The 19,382-nt window shown below is 48.2% G+C and overlaps 8 protein-coding genes across 8 annotated transcripts; 4 read left to right on the top strand and 4 right to left on the bottom strand.

Moving 5' to 3' along the window:
• Nucleotides 1-64: 64 nt before the first annotated feature.
• Nucleotides 65-1,288, top strand: EV420DRAFT_1638885 (uncharacterized protein; the record flags this gene model as incomplete). The annotated part of the gene is made up of 2 exons (XM_060476893.1): nt 65-849; nt 898-1,288. The coding sequence occupies 2 exons, from the start codon at nt 65-67 to the stop codon at nt 1,286-1,288; spliced, it is 1,176 nt and encodes a 391-aa protein (XP_060335277.1).
• Nucleotides 1,289-2,393: 1,105 nt separating this feature from the next.
• Nucleotides 2,394-4,517, top strand: EV420DRAFT_1729957 (glycoside hydrolase family 28 protein; the record flags this gene model as incomplete). Its single annotated transcript, XM_060479898.1, has 15 exons — nt 2,394-2,592; nt 2,734-2,778; nt 2,834-2,901; nt 2,963-3,033; nt 3,085-3,118; nt 3,174-3,242; nt 3,297-3,344; nt 3,399-3,493; nt 3,547-3,669; nt 3,722-3,778; nt 3,835-3,927; nt 3,981-4,016; nt 4,070-4,120; nt 4,172-4,241; nt 4,297-4,517. The coding sequence occupies 15 exons, from the start codon at nt 2,394-2,396 to the stop codon at nt 4,315-4,317; spliced, it is 1,080 nt and encodes a 359-aa protein (XP_060335276.1). The 3' UTR covers nt 4,318-4,517.
• EV420DRAFT_1520931 (DNA repair protein, SNF2 family) lies at nt 4,502-7,687 on the bottom strand. The gene is made up of 12 exons (XM_060472195.1): nt 6,934-7,687; nt 6,675-6,882; nt 6,503-6,625; nt 6,351-6,455; nt 6,225-6,298; nt 5,952-6,174; nt 5,578-5,896; nt 5,428-5,529; nt 5,210-5,379; nt 5,093-5,158; nt 4,783-5,044; nt 4,502-4,731 (listed from the first exon to the last, which is right to left on the bottom strand). Exons 1-12 carry the CDS (start codon nt 7,627-7,629, stop codon nt 4,623-4,625), a joined length of 2,457 nt encoding a protein of 818 aa, XP_060335275.1. The 5' UTR covers nt 7,630-7,687; the 3' UTR covers nt 4,502-4,622.
• Nucleotides 7,688-7,874: 187 nt separating this feature from the next.
• EV420DRAFT_1618790 (NAD-P-binding protein) lies at nt 7,875-9,066 on the bottom strand (the record flags this gene model as incomplete). The annotated part of the gene is made up of 8 exons (XM_060475388.1): nt 7,875-8,204; nt 8,260-8,318; nt 8,370-8,377; nt 8,432-8,463; nt 8,517-8,593; nt 8,619-8,631; nt 8,691-8,989; nt 9,042-9,066. 8 exons carry the CDS (start codon nt 9,064-9,066, stop codon nt 7,875-7,877), a joined length of 843 nt encoding a protein of 280 aa, XP_060335274.1.
• Nucleotides 9,067-9,912: 846 nt separating this feature from the next.
• EV420DRAFT_1729951 (uncharacterized protein) lies at nt 9,913-12,303 on the bottom strand (the record flags this gene model as incomplete). The annotated part of the gene is made up of 10 exons (XM_060479897.1): nt 12,210-12,303; nt 12,099-12,157; nt 12,030-12,044; nt 11,950-11,978; nt 11,759-11,898; nt 10,746-11,649; nt 10,588-10,692; nt 10,485-10,529; nt 10,157-10,439; nt 9,913-10,107 (listed from the first exon to the last, which is right to left on the bottom strand). The coding sequence occupies exons 1-10, from the start codon at nt 12,238-12,240 to the stop codon at nt 9,913-9,915; spliced, it is 1,806 nt and encodes a 601-aa protein (XP_060335273.1). The 5' UTR covers nt 12,241-12,303.
• A 140-nt stretch (nt 12,304-12,443) lies between these two features.
• On the top strand, nt 12,444-12,917 carry EV420DRAFT_1638880 (uncharacterized protein; the record flags this gene model as incomplete). Its single annotated transcript, XM_060476892.1, has 3 exons — nt 12,444-12,654; nt 12,710-12,815; nt 12,869-12,917. The coding sequence occupies 3 exons, from the start codon at nt 12,444-12,446 to the stop codon at nt 12,915-12,917; spliced, it is 366 nt and encodes a 121-aa protein (XP_060335272.1).
• A 73-nt stretch (nt 12,918-12,990) lies between these two features.
• EV420DRAFT_1117359 (uncharacterized protein) lies at nt 12,991-15,297 on the bottom strand. Its single transcript, XM_060465898.1, has 3 exons — nt 14,842-15,297; nt 13,465-14,793; nt 12,991-13,409 (listed from the first exon to the last, which is right to left on the bottom strand). The coding sequence occupies exons 1-3, from the start codon at nt 15,142-15,144 to the stop codon at nt 13,152-13,154; spliced, it is 1,890 nt and encodes a 629-aa protein (XP_060335271.1). The 5' UTR covers nt 15,145-15,297; the 3' UTR covers nt 12,991-13,151.
• A 1,695-nt stretch (nt 15,298-16,992) lies between these two features.
• EV420DRAFT_1520922 (uncharacterized protein) lies at nt 16,993-19,199 on the top strand. Its single transcript, XM_060472194.1, has one exon. The coding sequence runs from the start codon at nt 17,097-17,099 to the stop codon at nt 19,071-19,073; it is 1,977 nt and encodes a 658-aa protein (XP_060335270.1). The 5' UTR covers nt 16,993-17,096; the 3' UTR covers nt 19,074-19,199.
• Nucleotides 19,200-19,382: the final 183 nt, after the last annotated feature.

Below are 19,382 nucleotides of genomic sequence, written 5' to 3'. Positions count from 1 at the left end.
TCGTACCCTTTTCGGGCGACCTGATAAGGGGGACGAAGACAAATACACGCAAATTATTCTCATCATGCCTCCACAAGCAAGCCGAAAACGCGCGGCAGCCAGTAATGGCGAATCGTCTGGCTCCCAAGGCAGTCGAACAAAGAAGACACGCTTTGTAGAACCCTCAGAGGACCCTGTCAATTTTGCCGAAGAAGTCGAGTCGGCTCTGGAGACCAAAAACAGAAAAGGTCGCGTCAAGAATGAGGGCTACGAGTCAGACTCGAGTGACGATGGAGAGGGTGTCGTTCTGAGTCGTAAGAACAAGGCGGAAGATGACGATGATGAAGATATGTTCGCGATGGGTGACAAAGATGAGAAGAAGGACGAGACACCGGCGAAGAAGAAAAAGGCAGAGTACCTGCGTCTAGGCGACATTGAAGGGCAGGAATTTGGTGGGTCTGGCTCTGAGGATGAATCGTCAGACGAGGCAGAACCAGAAGATGAAGATGAAGTCGAACGGAGGAAGAAGGCAGGGATGGGGTACGAACTATCGTCCTTCAACATGCGAGAAGAAATGGAAGAGGGCAAGTTCACCGAGGATGGCAGCTACGTACGCTCATTCGATCCACATGGTGTGCACGACCGCTGGATGGAGGGAGTCGACGAGAAGGAAATAAAAAAAGCGAGACGTCGAAAACGGCACATGGAGAAGATACAAAAGGAAAGGATGAAGGCAGAGGAGCAAGAGTTGGAACACTCAGGCGGCGTCCCTGCTATGGAAAAGGATCTTTTGCCCTATCTCAAGAAAGGCGAGACAGTCCTCGAGGCTTTACAGCGGTTGGGAGTACAAGCAAAGAAATCAAAGCAAAGGTGCGACATCTTCGAATCCTAGGTATCCTCATTCTCAACATACGACAGTGCTAAATCCAAGGCGACTACGAATGATGCTATGCATGTCGACAAGAAGCCTTCTGCACCCTCTGACATTGAACTTATCACTCATCTCGCCTCGAACATTATGTCACTTGGTGACGTGAACATTTACTCCAAATCGTACGAAGAGCTCGTTCGTACAGTTCGGTCTTCAGGCTCTGTCGATGCCTCTTGGGAGCCCCCGTCGGCAGATAAGAAGTTTGAGTACAAATGGGACGCGCCTGGCTCAGGTCAGACAGACCAGACGTTTGGTCCTTTTGGTGAAGAGGAGATGCGGTCATGGTACAAAGCCTCGTACTTTGGGGCTGCAGGGGAGAAGGTGAAGGTGCGAGAGGTTGGCGGCGATTGGAAAGATTGGGACGATGCTCTTCCTTGAACATGTTCTGGTTGTGCTATCAATGTAAGTTATGTACTCATGTATATCTAGCCCTTGGCAACCGCAGCATTCTACGACTCATAATTGTACAATTTTTCAATGAATAGGTGTATCTACCGTGCCGGCTGGAGGAACCCGAACGTAATCGGTTCAGTTACAGGTGTGTACTTGCTGTAACCCGGCCAGTATGGTTATTCTTCTGACGCAAGCGACTTTCTAGATGTTACGGTTGTATCCTCGAGTACGTGACTAGCAAGCACTGCCGAACAAGTCAACAAATCGGAAAAAATGCATTACAGAATGCGTCGCTTTTCACTGTATAACGTGAAGTTTGCTTGATAACCCGCTCTATTCAAACAGAAGAGTCCCGGTTCCTTAGGAGACTCGGCCGCCCCAGTGATATGCTATTTATACAGCAGATACGGGTTTATCATGGAGTCACAACTTGACGAGGATCTCCCGACCACAATGTAGCGCTCATTTTTCAAAGATGAATATCAAGCATCTAGTTCAGTCCTAAATGAAAGATTGATCCCTCAAAAAGTTTGCAAAGTAACAAGCTAGTATTCCGAGCGTCTTGCGGGTGAATTGAAGACGCACGGGTACGATTGTGGGTTGCTACGTTGCTCGGAGCTTTACATGCAAGGGGGCCGGAAAAAATACACGGTATTTCTCTCCCGCAGCCGTGAAACAGTTGGAAGCAGGTCTGCCACTAATGCTGTGGACAAGAGCTGGTGCCGGCCCCAGTTACAGACGACTCCGTTCTCAATCGAAGATGGTACGATATCTGTGAAATGTCCTAGCGCTGTACTTATAATAGTTTGAAGGGCCTCACCTAGAAGTGGATGGCTCGACTCCCGTTCCTAGTAGGTCTATAAATAGCACCCTACACCTTGCTCACATGCATTTATGATTTCCACTGCGCTCGTAGGACCCATGACGACGACGCCGCCCTGACCCGGCCTTTTCAATGTGCTTTCTGGAATATATTCTTTATGTGATCACGGTTCATCCTAGAGTATAAAACAGGTCCTTGCAGACCCAGTATGACCATCCAATTCACTTCCCCTCTTTTTATTCTTCGTTCTTTTCCCCGACCGTGAAAATGTTCAAGTACGCTCTCTTTGAAGCCTTGGTGTTGGCTGCCGTGCTTGTGTCGGCTGTGCCGATGAGCAAGCCCGGCGTAAAGAGGGCGCCTCGCCCTGCAAAGCGCGCTAGTTGTACAGTTGACTCCGTCGACGCTGCTTCATCTATTTCGGACTGTTCTTCGGTCACAATCTCTGCCTTCACTGTCGCAAGCGGAGGTAAGAGGTAATTAATCTTATACATAGTTCCTACTTACGTTTGTTTTGTTACTAGATACCTTGGTGCTTTCGGTAAGTTATCTCTGGGTTCACAGGCGGCTCCGTATCGCTCATGACGAATTCGGAAGCCTGCTGATGGAGCTACCGTTACATTGGCCGGGGACATTACTTTCGCGAAGACCTCCAGTAAGTGTATCAGCCTTAGTTTTCTATGCGATGATTCACCGGTTGTGTCGTCTAGCTGATGGCCCTCTCTTCACAATTGACGGTTCCGACATTACTTTCAACGGCGCCGGATACAAATTTGACGTGCGTGAGATGCGTTTATCTCGTATTCCGTCATTTTGATATGTCGTTCCTCCCCTTCAAGGGAAACGGTGCCGACTACTGGGATGGCGAAGGCACCAATGGTGGTGTTGACAAGCCTCATCCTCTTTTGAAGTGGGGTTCATTCTGTTTACCCAGCTATCCGTTTGTCTGATGCATTCCTAGGTTCAAGGGCTCTGGCACGTACTCCGACTTCACAGTGAGCAAGGTTTCTGTATATCGCCACAAGGACAAGGAGTAATCCGATTATATAGGTGCTGAACACTCCTGCACAAGCTGTTTCAATCGGTAACAGCGACGGCTTAACCTTCGATAGCATTACCGTGCGTCTCTGCATTTTAACTCGCTTCATAAATATATTCTTATTAAAGATTTAGGTTGACAACAGTGCTGGAGATACGAATGAACTAGGACACAATACTGATGTGTGTCCAACATGACTTCCCTAAACCGAACGCGAGCTAAATGGTATTCTATAGGGTTTCGATGTTTCTGCTGATAATGTGACTATCCAAAACTCGGTCGTCAAGAACCAAGATGATTGTATCGCTATCAACGACGGCAGCAATATTCAGCACGTTTTTGAAAATTCCAACCTTGAAACAGGCACTCATGTTTGGAAATTAGATTCTTGAACAACCAATGCTCTGGCGGTCATGGTATTTCCATCGGTTCAATCGCGAGCGACAAATCTGTGTCAGACGTGACGATTTCCGGCAATACCGTCACCGACTCCATGTATGGATTCCGGTGAGTCTTACTCAACTTGCTCCGGAAGCATAGGTATCTGAAGCCCTGATAGGATCAAAGTCCAAGCTTCCGCAACAAGTGCCTCTGTCTCCGGCATTACATACTCTGGGTGGGTATATTCTTCCCTTCAGAAGTCAATCACACTAATGGTAATATAATACGTAGCAACACTCTCAGTGGAATTGACGAGTACGGCGTCTTGATCACCCAGTCCTACCCTGATGATGACGGTACCCCGGGAACTGGAGGACCTATTTCGTGAGCCTCGTTTGTGATACAGAAGGATATACATCTTACAACTTGAATACCAGGGATGTAAACTTCACAGGAGATGCCACCACTATAGCGTGAGCCGTGACCACCGTCGTAGTTCTTGGGCTCATACTTAAGCTGCTTGTAGGGTTGGTGACGACGCTGAACGACTTACTGTCGACTGCGGAGCTTGTTCAGGGTAAGCGATCTTGTTCATCCCCTACAGAAGGCTCAAGATTCTTTCTTAAAGCACGTGGGATTTCTCTGCGTTGACCATTACCGGGGGCTCGGAGGGTACAGTCGATAGTAATAGTGCTACCGTAAGTATCGGCCTTCTTGTTCCCGTCGCAAGATTCTTATTTGACTTGTGTACAGATCTCAGGTGGTTCGTATTGATTTGAATGCCGATGGATGGGAGCGGCTACTGGAAATGGTCTGCCCTAATGATTGTATGTTAGCAAGTACTAGTTAGACAATCCAATTTCTCGACGCCGCGCATCTTACGAGCTTCCATTCCTGCAATCTTTTCCGGATTTATTTTGTTCACTTCAGTAAAGGCAATTGTACCCTTGAATAGATAGGATATACAATTGAAAACTCAATCATTTTCCTGAACTCACTGGGCTAGCAAGTATTACAATGATGTACAGATTCCATAATGTGAGTATAATGCACCGTCCTTGAGGCTAGAGGGATAGAAACTAATGGCTAATATACTGAAAGACAAACGAGATCTCAGGTAATCCAACTTCAGCTCGTAAAAGATCATCGTGGTTGTTCTTGAGCTCCTCATTAGTGAAATGATTCCATCTATGACGACGAAAGTCAGGCATTACTAGACAGATGGGATAAAAGACGTACGTGCTGGCATCGCCGTATAGTAAAGCCGGAGCCTTAATTATCTGCTTGCCATTTTTGCATCGTTTGCACTTGAACGTTTCATGCGTCTCACAAAGTGTATTCTCGTTGAACAAAAACAGTTGTCGCAATGCGTCAATTGAGAAGTGGCGCTCGGTGTTTTCATTTTCGTCCACAACAGCAGAAGAAAGAGCCTGTTTGTTAGCTTGTCGTTGGAAGATCTTTTCCTCGATGGTTCCCGTTGAGATGAATCGGTACACAAAGCCTTTGATTTCCATTAAGATGAGAATTAATGAAAGAGTTGGAGACTTACATTCTTTCTTCTGACCGTCTCGCCACACTCGAGCAAGAGCTTGTTGATCGGCAGCAGGGTTCCAGTCTTAAACAGTGTTAGCGTGGCAACATATCGAGTGAAGGAAGTTTTGTTTACCAGGGTCGAAAAGAATAAGACGGTTGGCGCCAATAAGATTGATACCACATCCACCAGCTTTACTGCTAAGTAAAAAGATGAATTCCTTCCCTTCAGGGTTGTTGAACTGATCAACCAGCTTCTGGCGCTTGGTAATTGTCATAGTCCCGTCTAAACGAAAGAATCCGTATCTATATGAAATGAGCATCGATTTCCGACCTTGAAGGCATGTAACATACTTCTTGCTCCGACATAATTTCTCAAATAGGTCGAGCGTTTGTGTGTAATTACTGATGAGAACGATCTTGTCATTCGTTGTTGTTCGTAACTGATGCAGAAACCTGTTTGGGACGTTAAGTATAGAAAACCCACAACTTAACAGTACTCGCCTTTCGAGAACGAGGAACTTGCCACCCCAATCACAGCGAACTGTTTGGTTTCTTCCGCCTCCTCTACTGCCACCACCTGACGCTCCGGCACCGACAAAACCTTCTGGTATCAGATGTTCGGATCCCTGAAGGTCTTCGGGGAGGCTCAGGAGTTCTGGATGATTGCACAGCTTCTTAAGAATGTTGATAGCTTTGAGTGGCTGAGAGTCAGCGCCCCGTAGTAATGCCTTGATTTCTGGCGAAGATATGAATAACCGATATAGTGACAGCTGGAAATCTGAAAGGCCACAGAACACGACATGTTCATATTTGACCGGAACTGTAATGGAAATGATGAATACCCAGCACCTCGAAGATAAAGCAATGGCACGAACGATATTTCGAAAGAAGGTCATTAGTCCTTCGAATGATAAATTTCGTTACGAGACCACCAAGTTCCTTCAGTTTCTTTTCACTTTCAGCCTTCACCGCGTCGCTTGCCATGGCGTCCCGACCGCGGATGATATGGTTCTCGAAATTTTTTCGGAAATCACCCTTAGTACCCAGGAAGTTGGGATTCGCAAAGTTGAGCAGAGAGAAATATTCAGACAAGTCGTTCTTCAAATTCATTTTACAAGTCAGATTCTTCGGAAAGTGGATGGGATTACCTGGATAGGCGTTCCTGTAAGTATAACGCGACGCTTGACAGCAAGGGCGTTCAGGGCAGTGAAAGTCAGGGATTCTTTGCGACTGCTGGTTAGCACACCTATTCAAGAACGAACAAGAACTTGCACCTGAATTCTTCAGTCTATGTCCCTCATCGCAGAGCAGGAGACCAATAGTGCAATTTGCTAGATACACAGATAGTGTTCGTAGCGTTTCGTATGAGACGATCATAACTAGCAAGAATATCAGTAGCGTACTTGACATGTAAAATTCTGCGTACCTGGTTGCGTTACGTTCCGACCACGAGCTGCCACCCATTGAGCAACTTTCTCAAGAAGGACGGTTTTACCACCCTTGCCATCAACTGCCAAAACATTGATGGTATCCTGACCGAGCCATTTTACTACCGGAAGTGTCACAGAAGATATCGAGGACATGACAAGCGTACTAACCCAGCTCATTAGCCCAATTTTTGACAAGACTGGAAGGGCAAGCGATAATGCACTTCTCGATGGATGGTTTCCCAGCGTGAGGCGATTGTTTAATCAAGGTCCATAGTAGAGCGATACATTGTAGCGTTTTCCCGAGCCCCATCTCGTCGGCCATAATGCAGCCGTACTGGTTCTCGACAACCTTGCCCGTTGTACATTTGTACAAGAACTTGCCAAGAAAATTAAACGTCCGTCTCGATCACATCAATGGGATACTCACTTTCACGCCTTCAACCTGATGCGGCCGCAGAACCTTGCTAAGCCGTGGGTCGATGACTACCGGAACCTTTGCTATAGCCTCCTTCTTGTTCTTGTCTTCACCCAACAAAGCTTTTAGGCTCTTGTGAGGGTTGTAAAGGCCTGCGGTCTTCTCTTGCGCCTCTAACAGAGCTTTCGTCTTCTCCTCCTCCTTCATCCTCTCTCTTCGCTCCTCGTCAGTCTCCTGATCGTCTATAGTGGGATCGTACAGGACAATGGCATGATCTTCCATAGGATCGTGTAACGGTCGCGGAATGAGTCTCGCCTGCGGTCGGGTGCCGAGAGAGACGTTGGAAGCAAAAAGAGGAATATTTTCTCCATCTTTATTCTTCATCGAAGGCATGGAAAACCCACGACACTGATTGAACGGTTTTGGCTTGAACACCGGGTATGTCTTCACAGCAGCTAAGAGCTCCGCTTCATTATGGTATGCGTCCTTGTCGTCCTTCTTTCTTTTCTTCTTCCGACCATCCTCATCAGAGTCTGAATCATCCCCTTGTTGCCCCTTGTAGGAAACTCGTTTCCGTTTTCGAATTGTTTGAGCGCGGTCAGTGACAGCTGTAAAGCTCGGAGGCTTGAATGGACTGTTGATCCTGACACTCTCTTGGAGGCGGTCGAGTACTTTTCCGTCGTTGAGGGTGGGTGCACGTCGCAACATAAGAAAACAATGCGACGACGTCAAGGAGTGGAGGTGACTGGTGAGGCGACTGTCCTACAACACGACCAAACAGACGCGACGCGCCCATTAATTTGTCACGTGCTCGAGTCCATTTCCAGACCAGCCTCTAGAGTCTAAATTCACCACAAAACCACAATTCAATTTCTTTTAAATAATAAACCAGTAACCGGCAACCCATCCACCGTGACAAGTATGCGACATTTATGTATGCCATAAATATATGCTTACAGTTCTAAATCTTCCGACAGCGACTCATACTTGTCTATTTCAGCCACGTAACTTGCGATTTTTGCCCTTGCCCTAACATAGGCGTCCTTTCCTAGCGGAAGCCACAGTGGAGGATCTTCCATATCCGCTACCCTATATACAACCTCACTTAACTTATCAGGATCACCTCTGATGAAAGGGTTGTTGTTGGGGTCGAAGTTGGCAAATGCTTGACGAATGGCCACTCCCTCGACTGCCGGATTGGTGTAAGAAGGATGTTCGTAAACTTCGAAGGTCTTTAGCCTCAAAGCGTCAGTTTTGAAATATCCTGCTTCTATCAGTGTAGGCTGAGGGAGGAAAACTGTTGGCATTCGTATTAGCAATATAGCTCGTTGCACCCACCTTAATATTCCATGCCGGATCAAGTTCTTTTGATAATGCTTCCGTTAGAGCATTCACAGCTACCGCGGGATTTAGAAACACATAAGGAATGACACGTGAATCGAGTTGACCATGTTTACTGAAGTTGCCGTCCGTGAACTATTCACCAAACAGTGATTTAAAGAGAACTTACGTTCCGGAATAATATCCTATGCAACCATCAGCCTGCAACCTAGGTGAGTATTACTCACGCATCAGAGAAGCGTCGCTGGACCCACAGATTCACCATACATGGAAGAAACTTGCAGGAGTCTTCCTCCTTGAGGCTGATTGACCTCGCGAAAAAATGCGACTGCTGCACGGAGTGACATACACCAAACCCCAGAAATTTGTCTGTCGAGATACATAAATATGATCAGTAATCGCTAGGAGCGCTCGAAAAAAAAACATACTTCGAAAACGGCGCGAGCTGCCTTGAGAGGTACTCCCTCCACTTCTCCCACGATTGCGTATCCGGCATTGTTATACACCACATCGATTCGTCCGAATGCTTTTTTGACGGTGTCAAACGCAGCATTGACTTCATCCGGTTTCGACACATCAACTTTGACCACGAGCAGTCTATCTTCAGTGTATTCTGTTTGAAGTTTCGTCATGGTTTCGGGACGCCGAACTGCGGCGACGACCTTGTCACCCTTACGGATTGCACACTCCAGCATAGAGCGTCCAAATCCAGCGTTGGCCCCAGTGACTAGACGGGTCTCGTTAGTATTGCGTGATGCCTTCAGACTGTGCGTACACACTAAACCACACTTTGTGAGCAGGCATGAAGACGTTAAAAGGAGAGATTGGAGCATCCCAGGGATCTAATTCCAGCCTTTTATTGATCCCGCCGGAACATATGTAACCGTAACAATATCAAGGATCATCAATCTTGTCCCTGATAAATCTTCCAAGTCTTTCAGTTAGCAAATGCCCGCAATAATCGAAGGCTATCACAGGTGAGTTTCTGACTGGGGCGTTATCTTACGCGTCGACATGAGGTATAAAGAGGTTAAAACACCGAGCCCGCGCCTTTCAAAAGTTCAAGTCTTGAAAACGCCGAGAGTTGTGTATCCCCACGTATCAACATCCCTGAACCATCGATGGTCCAAGACACTGATTGCTTATCGGGAAAGAAGAGTCCGCAAGAGTTCATTATACCTTTCCCTGGGATGTAGTCTGGCAGCAGGTTCATTCGATATCGTTTCGCCATCGACACTAAATGTAGCGGTTTCGAAGTCTTCTCAGTCTTCGGAAGGACGTACTTTGAGAACTTGCGTTTCCTGCACCTGGACAATAGAACAGTCACACAGCCGATAACAGAAGCTCGGAGTACAGACCATGCGAGGTTTGAGGCGGATAAGTTCCGCCACAAAACATAAGCGCAGGAATGTATAAGCGTGCAGTATTAAAAAGCACTTGCGTTTGATGGCTTGCAGTTCATCGAGAAGAGGCTTCAGATAAACACTTACGAAGTTTTACCATGCGTCCATTCCAGCTTTGGCGCACCCTAAATTTCACAAGCACACGCGCAAAGTGACGGACGATGAACCTCTACTGAATCACTAAAATTTGAGCAAATACGTTAAGCCGATAACTAAGAGCAAAGCATGCAGATAATAAAGAAAGAAATCACAGTTTCCATTGAAAAGCATCCACAGGAACAGCCACATCCGCATAGGCTGAAATATTCTCCACCGTAACTCGAGTCAGTAAGACACTTTTTTTCAAACACGAAAGCGCAGGGGGGATATTCAGGCGCTGGCAGAATAGTGCATTTTCTGACGAACAAAGTGCTAGCACTTCTTTGCCAACAGGTAGGATGAACTGCAAAGAGTTTGGATAACGCAAGCCATGAATTTAATTTGAAACCCACCAGGGCGCCTTCATCCAATCGGGCCTGGAACCGCTCAAAATGAGCTTTCTGCTCCTCCGTGATGTTCGATGCTGGGACAACCCTAGCCGCGGAGCTGCCTGTGCGCAATGTATTGAAAATCTGGAGCGCTGTTTTATCGTCATAAAATTTTCCTGGAAGACCTTTGTTCTCTGCGATGAAGACCCAGCTTGATGATGATGACGGTGCAGATACGACGTCCATGAGCACCACAGGAATCTTCACCGAAATATCGAGATCGAGGACCAGGGCTGGAGATTGTGATCTAGTCTCGTCAGTTGCCGGTGTAGGGCGAGGATGATATACGTACAAGTCACAGGTGGTTGGTGCTGGTAGCACATCGGAGGCCAAGCCACTACAATTGAACATATGAGCAACTGCCGATGACACAATAGGAAAAGGTGGGGGCGAACAGGGGACCAAATATTGTGTTTGATATCGTAGCTCTCCATGGCGCGCTTGCATTATTTGAAGTAATGGATCCTGTGGGTAAAAGTTTTTCTTTGGCAAGGGCGAGACTGAGAATTACGGAAAATTAGAACTCTCCAATATCGATGAAGACTACGCGCACCTGGACTGGGCGGCCGTGGGACCATTGCTCTCTGATTCATCCTCATAATCATCCAAATTTTTGGCAGCTTCGGCATTCAGACCTGCTAGATTCAGCAACTCTTCGCCGGTCGGTGGAGGTAAAGGAGGATTGGTTTCAGTCGGCTCAACCGCTACCATCTCGACGTCTGCATCATGGACGCGTTCACCCCTCTTCTCAGGCACATATTTCCCTTTCACTGACTGTAATCCACCACCCTTAGTAAAGGTTAATAGCGAGCTCTTCGACTTGGTGATAATCCCAGCCGAAGATCGTCCTGGCCCAGGCTTGGCCTTCTTGGGAGATGAGGCTCCTAAGCGAGTTTTGGTAGAGATCCCACCGTCCATGCCATCATGATTGTCTATCATTTTTACAAGGGGGTTGGTAGCGCGAACCCGATGAGAAGGAATAAAAGTGGAAGACGAGGCTACCGGAGGTCCCGCGGCTGACTTGGATGAAGAGGGAAGGGAAAGGGCAGGGGAAGAAGCAGAGACACTTTCCGGAGGATATTGCACAGAAGGCGCTTCTGTGGCTTGGACTGGAGTTGAATTGAACGCATAGTCGCCATCCTCCTCCTCTTCCGAGGCAGGTACAATCTCTGGGGAATCCTTGCGAGGATGATTGCGCTTTGTCCTCGACGAGAGAGTAGATGCATCCAAACTGCGTTTGAGGGTGGCTTTGTCCTTGGACTGATGCGAAAGAGGCACTGGTTTCTTCTCTGGCTTTGGATGAGCAGAACCTGAAGGCCGCCCTCTGGTCCGTTTCGGCTGAGGTTCGCTTTCAATATTCTCGACAGAAGGACTGCGTTTCCGTTTGTTTGATCTCGACCGTGAGCGTTTCGATTTAGGTTTGGACCTAGCTTGTGGCTCAGCTTCGTGTTGTCCCCCTAGAGAGGGATTCGCGAGCAACGGCGACCGCGCCGGTTCGCTTCCCTGGACGTCCTGTTTTTGCAAGAGTTCATTGATACCGTTGATGTGAACGAGGAGCAAACATACGCGGTGGCCCCGTCGGATAAAAGTTCTCATCAACACGAAACAGACTCAGGTCATCGATATCACGCCCATTCGTATTTGCTCGTGCCCAGAATTGCTCAAGAATGTCTTCGGATCCCTCGAAAGATTCTTTTGGCTCCCATCTAAAACGCGAGTAAGAATATGAACACCCGTTACGGAAACACGACGCGTACGTGCTCTCCTCGCTACTATACCCTTTCCACTGAACAATACCTTAAAAATGTGTTGGAGCAGATGGGGATATTACACGAACCTTGACGCGATATTGCTATGGCAAAAGTTCTATCAACTGACGGGAGTATCAAACGGCGTATATGCGCACCCAGATCAATTGCTTGCTTCGGGCAGACTTCTTCGCGACTCGTGCCAGCAAAACTGACTCTGAAAGACCATAAGATCCGATGCCGTGCCTAGGAGATACATGGAAACCCACCAACTTCGTACTCCTGCTCGCTGTCGGTCATGGCAATTGAGGAAGAAAGAGTGGCGGTGCAATAACCATCGAAAGCTAATAGGTACAAATAAAATCTATTATACAAATGAAATCGATCATGATCATGATTAGGGGCTATATATATACAAGTTGGCAGGTCTCAGGGCCATCGGCAGTGCAGTGTGGAGTGTATATAAACCTTGAATGATCATACTCCGTTGTGTCTCAACTACCATGAGTGAACCTAAAGCCCCCCTTCAACCCGAGCCTCAGTACCAGCATCCTTCCCAACCACCGCCCGAGTACGGTAGGGGCATGTATCCCGGGCAGCCGCAACCACCTCCACCCCAACAACAGTCCTACAACATGCATCCCCCACAGCAGCCCCCACCACAAGCCCCACCGAAAACACCAGCACAAATTGGTGAGGAGTATCGCTCAGCATGTATGTTTTCATTTCAGTGGATTTATCTTTCGTCGTCTCATGCCTCTATGATTAGTATATGCTCAATGTGCAGCTGGTGTGCACGAGCCGACAACAAAATTTGGGATCTGTGGTATTATAACAGCTGTAGTCTGCTTTCCTATCGGCTTGATATGTTTGTTGTAAGTGCTTCTTGACATGTCCCATACTATCGCTCACCTTGACTTCCAAATAGCATGGATACTGAGCAAAAATGCAACAGATGTGGTATTAAACTACGCTAGAGCCACTGTCACGACGTACCGTGTAACCGAACGGACAATGGTTTCATGTGTATATTGCTTTGTTGTATTACCTAGCCGTTTGGCCAAGCGTATCGTCGTAGAGTATATATGTCGGTTGTAGATACAAAAGACTTCAACAAAGGAATTGCAAGATATGTGCTCCCAAGAGCTGCCTATGGATACAATGATATGTACTGCAAGAAAATCAACAAAAAATGTAACAAGAAAATCTCGCTAAACAACCCTCTCTAAAATCCTGCCCGCGATCAGACACTGTTTCACCCACTGCCAGTCTACCAGATTTGTCAAACCTTTCAAATTCGGATCGGTAGGTTTCTGATCCTTGTAAACGACGTAGTCAGCCAGACGCAACGCATCATTGCTAAGCTGACAGCGAGAATTCTTCCTGTACGCTTCTACACGTTCGGCACCCATGACTAGCATGATCAATGGACACAAGGTTAGCGCCTTGCGTTCCTTCTCGCGATCACTCTGTAGAATAAACGTCAGAAAGCATGAGCAATTATTAATAATAGAACCGCCTTACCCGCGTTTGCTTCAGCGGGAAAAACTCTTCACTATAGCAAATGATTTTCTTCCCTCCTAGCACCTTCATAGCAACAGGATTTTGCATAATGTCCTCCATCTTAACACTCCCATCTGTTCCCCATTCCAGATTGACCATCTGCGATAAGAGCGGTCCATCGAAACGATACCTTCCCGCCTCAAGCAACTGCGAACTCCAATCCAGTACCTCGTTAGCCTCGAGCGATTCTTCGATCCACCGCGATCTGACGCAAGGGACGCCAAGGGCTAAAGCGATCAGATATTTGGGCTTCTCGCTGTGCTGGTCGGCAAGAAGGAATACCCGTTCAATAGACGATAGTCTCCATTTCGCATCGCTATCCTTGATGATCCATTTATTCGCAGTGGAGTACGTTCCATCGAGTTCTAGGGCGCTAGTCCAGTCCGCGATCACCTTCCCGCCCGCGCTCTTGATGCGGCTGGACAAAGAATCTCTTTTCGATTGATCCTCGGAGCAACTAAGAATGAAACCGTAGCCGGAAAAGATCCCGACCGCACGTTCATTCCACGAGCACTTGAGGACTGTGGGACTGATTCGGAGCATACTCATGGCCACCTCCTGCACTTCTCCATGATCATTAACAACCTCAACGCCCTCTCGGTCCTCGAATATCGTACGAACGGTTCCTGCGTTCAGAACGTTTTCAATAATAGGATCCACAACGGTAACTGTGTCGCCAGGTCGAAGCTCGGAAAAAGGCCTTGCAAGCGTAGATCGAATACTTTTACTTTCACCATCAAACCTCACCCACAGATCGTCACCCACCTCTTCTTCGAAAGTTGCCGGATAACAAAGGCTATCATGAAAAGCAAAGACGCGATCTCCAGGATTGAATCCTGAACGGGTTGCAGTTGAGACTACCGAACGACTGCGCTTTGACCTGGATGATTCGCCGCCCCTCGATGACTGAGACACGGCTCTGGACAGATCAGTGTCTCCCCGCTTGCGTTTGCGGTTCGAAGTGCTCGGCAATAGGCTGTCATCAGGCTCGACTTTAGGTTTGGCTTCATCGACATCCATTTCATCATCGCTCAGCTCGGAATAATCGTGCTTCCGAAGACCCCGCCGATTGCGAGTTCGGCGGGTTGACTGAAGTTCGACCGATTTGCCTTTGCCTTTATTACGGGTAGGGTGAGGCTGCGCATCAGGCATCTCTTCAGGGATAGAAGATGGAACGTCCCCCTCTTTGTATGAGGACTGTCCGGCCTTGAATTTCCCTCGGGCGCGTGAAGCAGGAGTGACAGTGGCAGGAGGAGTCAGTGTTTCATGTGAAGGGTTACTTGGAGGTCTCTGGTAAAAGAATGAGTATTTTGTAAACCAAAGGAAATGGACACCAACCCTAGGTGCTGGAGTGACGTCGACTCGCGCTTTCCCTTTGTCCTTGATAACAGATTTCAGTGCGAGGGGAACATCATCTGATGAGTCCTCCTCTTCCTCTTCCTCCTCCTCCTCCTCCTCCTCACGCCTCAAACCAATCCGAGTTTCAGCCGACGGCACTTCGGTCAAGTCTACAGCCAACGAATCGGGTACAACTTCGTTAAAATCGTCCTCCGCAGTCACCTTCGTTCGCAAACTAGGCGTTGGAACCTTCGGAGAGAGGCGATACTCGCCTTGAGGTTCTGAGTCGGGAACGACATCCATAGAATCATCCGCGGGGCCTGTTTGCAATGGCTTCTGCTTGAGGATTGGCTAACATAGCCGCCCGACGACGGATTTCTTCTTCGTCCTCGTTAGAAGGCTGAGTTTCCACGATATCGTCCATTAGGCCTACATCTGAAGACATGGTCGGATTGAGCGTAGAAGGGGGCATGCTGGATTTATAATCGTCAGGATCAAAATTGTCCAGGTCAAATCCTGGGATATTCATGCGCTTTAAATAACGACGACATTTTTCTCGGCCAGTCGATTGGATGACGAGGCGAATTTTACCGTAGAGGTGCGGATCTGTCACAATGGACGAACCACCAGTAGCGACAGTTCCCTGCGCCAAGCTGTCCTCGACCTGGGTGGAAGGTTGAGTAGCGATCTGAGTGGCGGGTTGAGTTTGCTCTTCCAACTGGGTAGCCCAATTTGTCGAGGTGCCATAGAGACTAGACGAAGCATGAAGGCCGTCTGCAACAGGCGGAAGATCGATGTCCATATCGGCATTAAGGTTTCCGGCCCTGAATGGATTCTCATTGACATGCTCATACATGTCTTCATCGTCATCTTCATCTTCTAGACGAGGTTGAGCCCCGACAGGAAACTCGTCGCCACTATCTTCGGATCGCTGGCTTGAGCCCTGTGAGTGCTGCGACTGCTGGGAAGACGACCTCGAACCGCCGGAAAGCGAGGGTGTAGCTTCTACCAAGACCTTGGCGACCCGCTCCGGGCTGGATGACGCGTAAGCTACAGGACGCGCCGCGAACATCTTCTTTGACTCTCTCTGTGCTGGAGTGGCGGATGGTTTGGATTGCGGCTGTACGTACCAAGCTCCGGTATCAGGCAAAACAGTTAAGAAAGAGTCTTCCTGGACGACTTTGCGCGCTTTACGAGGAGACGGTGTTGAAGCAGAGCGCGACGTTATGGGTGGAGTGGGTGCGAGTGAACGTCGGTTGGGGGTGGCATGGCCTGGGATAGTGGCAGCGCGAGGGGATTTGAAGGTAACGCCCCTTGTCTACATACAAAGGCGTCGATAAAAACAGGGATGAATAACCACTTTATTCGTACCTTCGTTATATCTGGAGGGGAGCCCACATAGGATCCTTTTGTTCCTCTCGTTTCTATACCATTTACAGACGTCGGGGCAGGGCTTGCCGCCTGTACGAGGACTGTTTTAGGCTCCACGATGGCTTCGGGTGCGCTTATGTTCTCTTTCTGTGATCCATCGTTGAAGTCATAGAAATCGTTGTTTACTTGGCTTTCGGATTGTGTCTGCGTGTTTCCCAGGCCATGTAAGTGATAAGTCGGCGTGGGGTAGACTGAAGTTCGAGAAGAGTCGGAGGACATGTCCTTGCCGGAAGCGTGAGTATCTCCATGATTGGGGGGCATGTTGATGTTGATGTCTTGGCAATTATCGAGGATGCTGTAGGCTTCAACAATGTCGCCGCTTGAAGAGATCTGAAATTAGATTTGGAGAGCTAATTATATCAAGGAGTGAACGCACTTGTTTCCAACCATGCTGCAAGCAAGGTTCAGTTACGCGTAAAATCCAACACTGTTTTCACGAGTAGCGGTGAAAACGAATAGAAAGACGCAGTCTAGATGAAAAAGAACTTCAGGCCAGTCCTGGATGCCGTAACTCGAGCTGTGGCCCGTTCTGAAGGCAGCGGAGTGACAGCGTCTAGTTACAGATTAACAAGATACAGCAAAATTATAGCGGTGAATGGATAAAGTAACGTCGAGTATAAGTTGATGGTGTAAGAACAAGATGTCTGAACAATTTAGGAGGAGCGATTTCGAATATTGACTTTGCATTTATTTGCTCACATGATAGACGCGTCGGGAACACAGCCACAACGCCATCACTCGTTGTCTAGCTCCAGTCAGTTCAACTCCTTAGAGTCGCTCTTTTCGCCGCGCTGGTCGTTGTGCACGCCATTATCAATAATTCGATGGCACCTCTTGGAAATTCGCCCAAGCGGCGACTTCCTTTTTCTCGCAAACCAGTCTCTTTTCCTTTTCCGCCCTTCTCCAATGTCAATCGCAGAAACCGCCTAATCATATTGCGCAAAACAAATGACCAGGACGATGCTCATTCTACGAAAAAGAACCACAATAATGATGAGAAGGGTCACGATAAAGACGAGAAGAAAACATCTGAAAAACCAACCAAAAGTGCGGAGAAAGTTGAGCACGACTCAGCCAAAGTTCTCGCGGAAGAGGTTACCACTGCACCCAATCCTATCTCTGTCACAGTAACCCATGCTACCGTTTATTCCATTGGATATAACCCTGACTATACGTTCACTTCTTCGCCTCGTCCTAGTCGGCCGTCTGCCAGTCCTAAGACAACATCTTCCAGCACATTCATTCCTCTACCGCCGCTTCCGAGTGCCCCTCCTGTATCTCGGACCACCTTTTCAACATCCCCAGCCGCTAGTGTCCAGGCTGCAGAAGCGTCTCCTACACATCCTGCAGCACAACCACACAAAGGCATACCTGTTGCTGCCATTGCTACTCTCGCCGTCGGCTCTGCGCTCTTACTTGTTGGTGTCTTCATCCTTATCAAGGCTTTTTCACGACCTAGGCGACGAACAAGACCAAAGCCTTCTCTTCCTATCTTGGCTGACCCGTACGCAGATGATCAACCTTTTGATATCAAGGAGAAGGACTCTCCCGTCTTTGGTGGCAAAGAGAGATTCTCATCGCAGAATGGTCTCTGGACCCTCGCAGACTATCCTCCGGCTACTGTGCTACCTGCGCCCGCTCAAGCAGCGGGCATGACTAGAAAACTAGGCAACGACAATCCTCCATATGACTACAACGCGCTCAACTCCCATTCACAATGGCTCCAATCTTCTAATGACATTCCCCGGTCCCAGCTATCTTCTCATCCTATGCATTCTCAGAGTGTGCCTGCCCTAGTCGTTTCCAAGACAACACCGTCTTATCAGAACCCATTGGCGCGAGCAGTTAGCAGATTTTCCACAACCTCGTTATCTCTGTACCCTCAGTCGCCTATCAGTGCCCAGGATATCGGCATAGCAATCGGCAGCAGCAAAGCATTTACTGCGGATGGCCACCCCATTATGAAACGCACCCCGAAAGCAGCGTTACGAAGAAGTAAAAGTGATGTACTAGACAAGATGGAGCTAGGTGCATATGATGGAGCTGATGTGACCTCGCCCAAATTCGCCCCGCATTTCTTAGAGGCACCATCGGGGCCTGTCGCTGTTGGGCGTAGTCGAATCAAGTCTTCTTATTACACGCCAGGTTCTTATCCTCGTATCTCCACCATTCCCTCTTCCACTTCCTCGAAGATTCGTGCAGAAAACGCGGACCCTTTTGCATCACAAAAGCTACCGCCTCTTTCTAGGTCCGATTCTCGTCGGAACCGCGATACGAAAGCCTTAGCATCTGCTATTGGTTTGACATCACCATCCTTAGACCGCGTGCCTCCATCTCCACAGCCGACGATATACCCAGATGATTCGCTCAGTGTGGTTGATGCGAAACGGGCCAGTAAACGAGTCCCAAAAAAGTCTAAACATTCGTTGGGAAGCGATGAATATCAACGTCAGTCGTTTCAGATGTTGAAGGAAGTGGATACAAGCGCGCTGGGGACCATGATGCTTAACATGGACTTTGGAGCGACGAACAAATCTTTGGCTACGCTTGCGGGACGACTTGGGGAAAATCTGCCACATGATGATATCACATCGGGTTCGAGTGGGACACTGTCAGGAGCGCAGTCAAGAGGAGCACCGGACAAGCCGCCTAGGGTGCCGTCCCCACCGCCACTACCTTCCCTGACGCAAATGGGACTAGAACATGCAAATCCGGCGGCCTACGCGAATTACCGGAGCCCGACCTACAGTATCTTTGGGCTGTATGAGGACGAGAGAAAAAGTAACTATCATTACCGGTAAATAAAAGTTGATAGTGTATATAATACCAGAAGGGTGATTGTTGGATGATTTCCATATGAACAGATTCAATTGAGCGGAGATACCGGCATGGAGACGAAGCTATGCGGCTGCGAGATGCGATGAGAATCGAAACAGAAACTGATAGGGGTCTCCTGCCAAATTTGAGGCTGCAGCCAAATTCGAACCAAATACGATGAGGCTGTCCAGATTGCGTTCCAACTTCTTCTTCACCTGCACAGTGGACTTGGCCGCAGTGCTCTTCCTTCACCTTTTCTTCCTACTCTTCACTGTGGTATTGTCCTCGTCGTC

The sequence above is a fragment of the Desarmillaria tabescens genome (genome assembly GCF_030435595.1).
Source record: "Desarmillaria tabescens strain CCBAS 213 chromosome Unknown EV420scaffold_7, whole genome shotgun sequence".
NCBI classification, from domain to species: domain Eukaryota; kingdom Fungi; phylum Basidiomycota; class Agaricomycetes; order Agaricales; family Physalacriaceae; genus Desarmillaria; species Desarmillaria tabescens.
The sequence above is the reverse complement of the archived record's forward strand: the minus strand, read 5'-3'. Positions and strand labels throughout refer to the sequence as shown.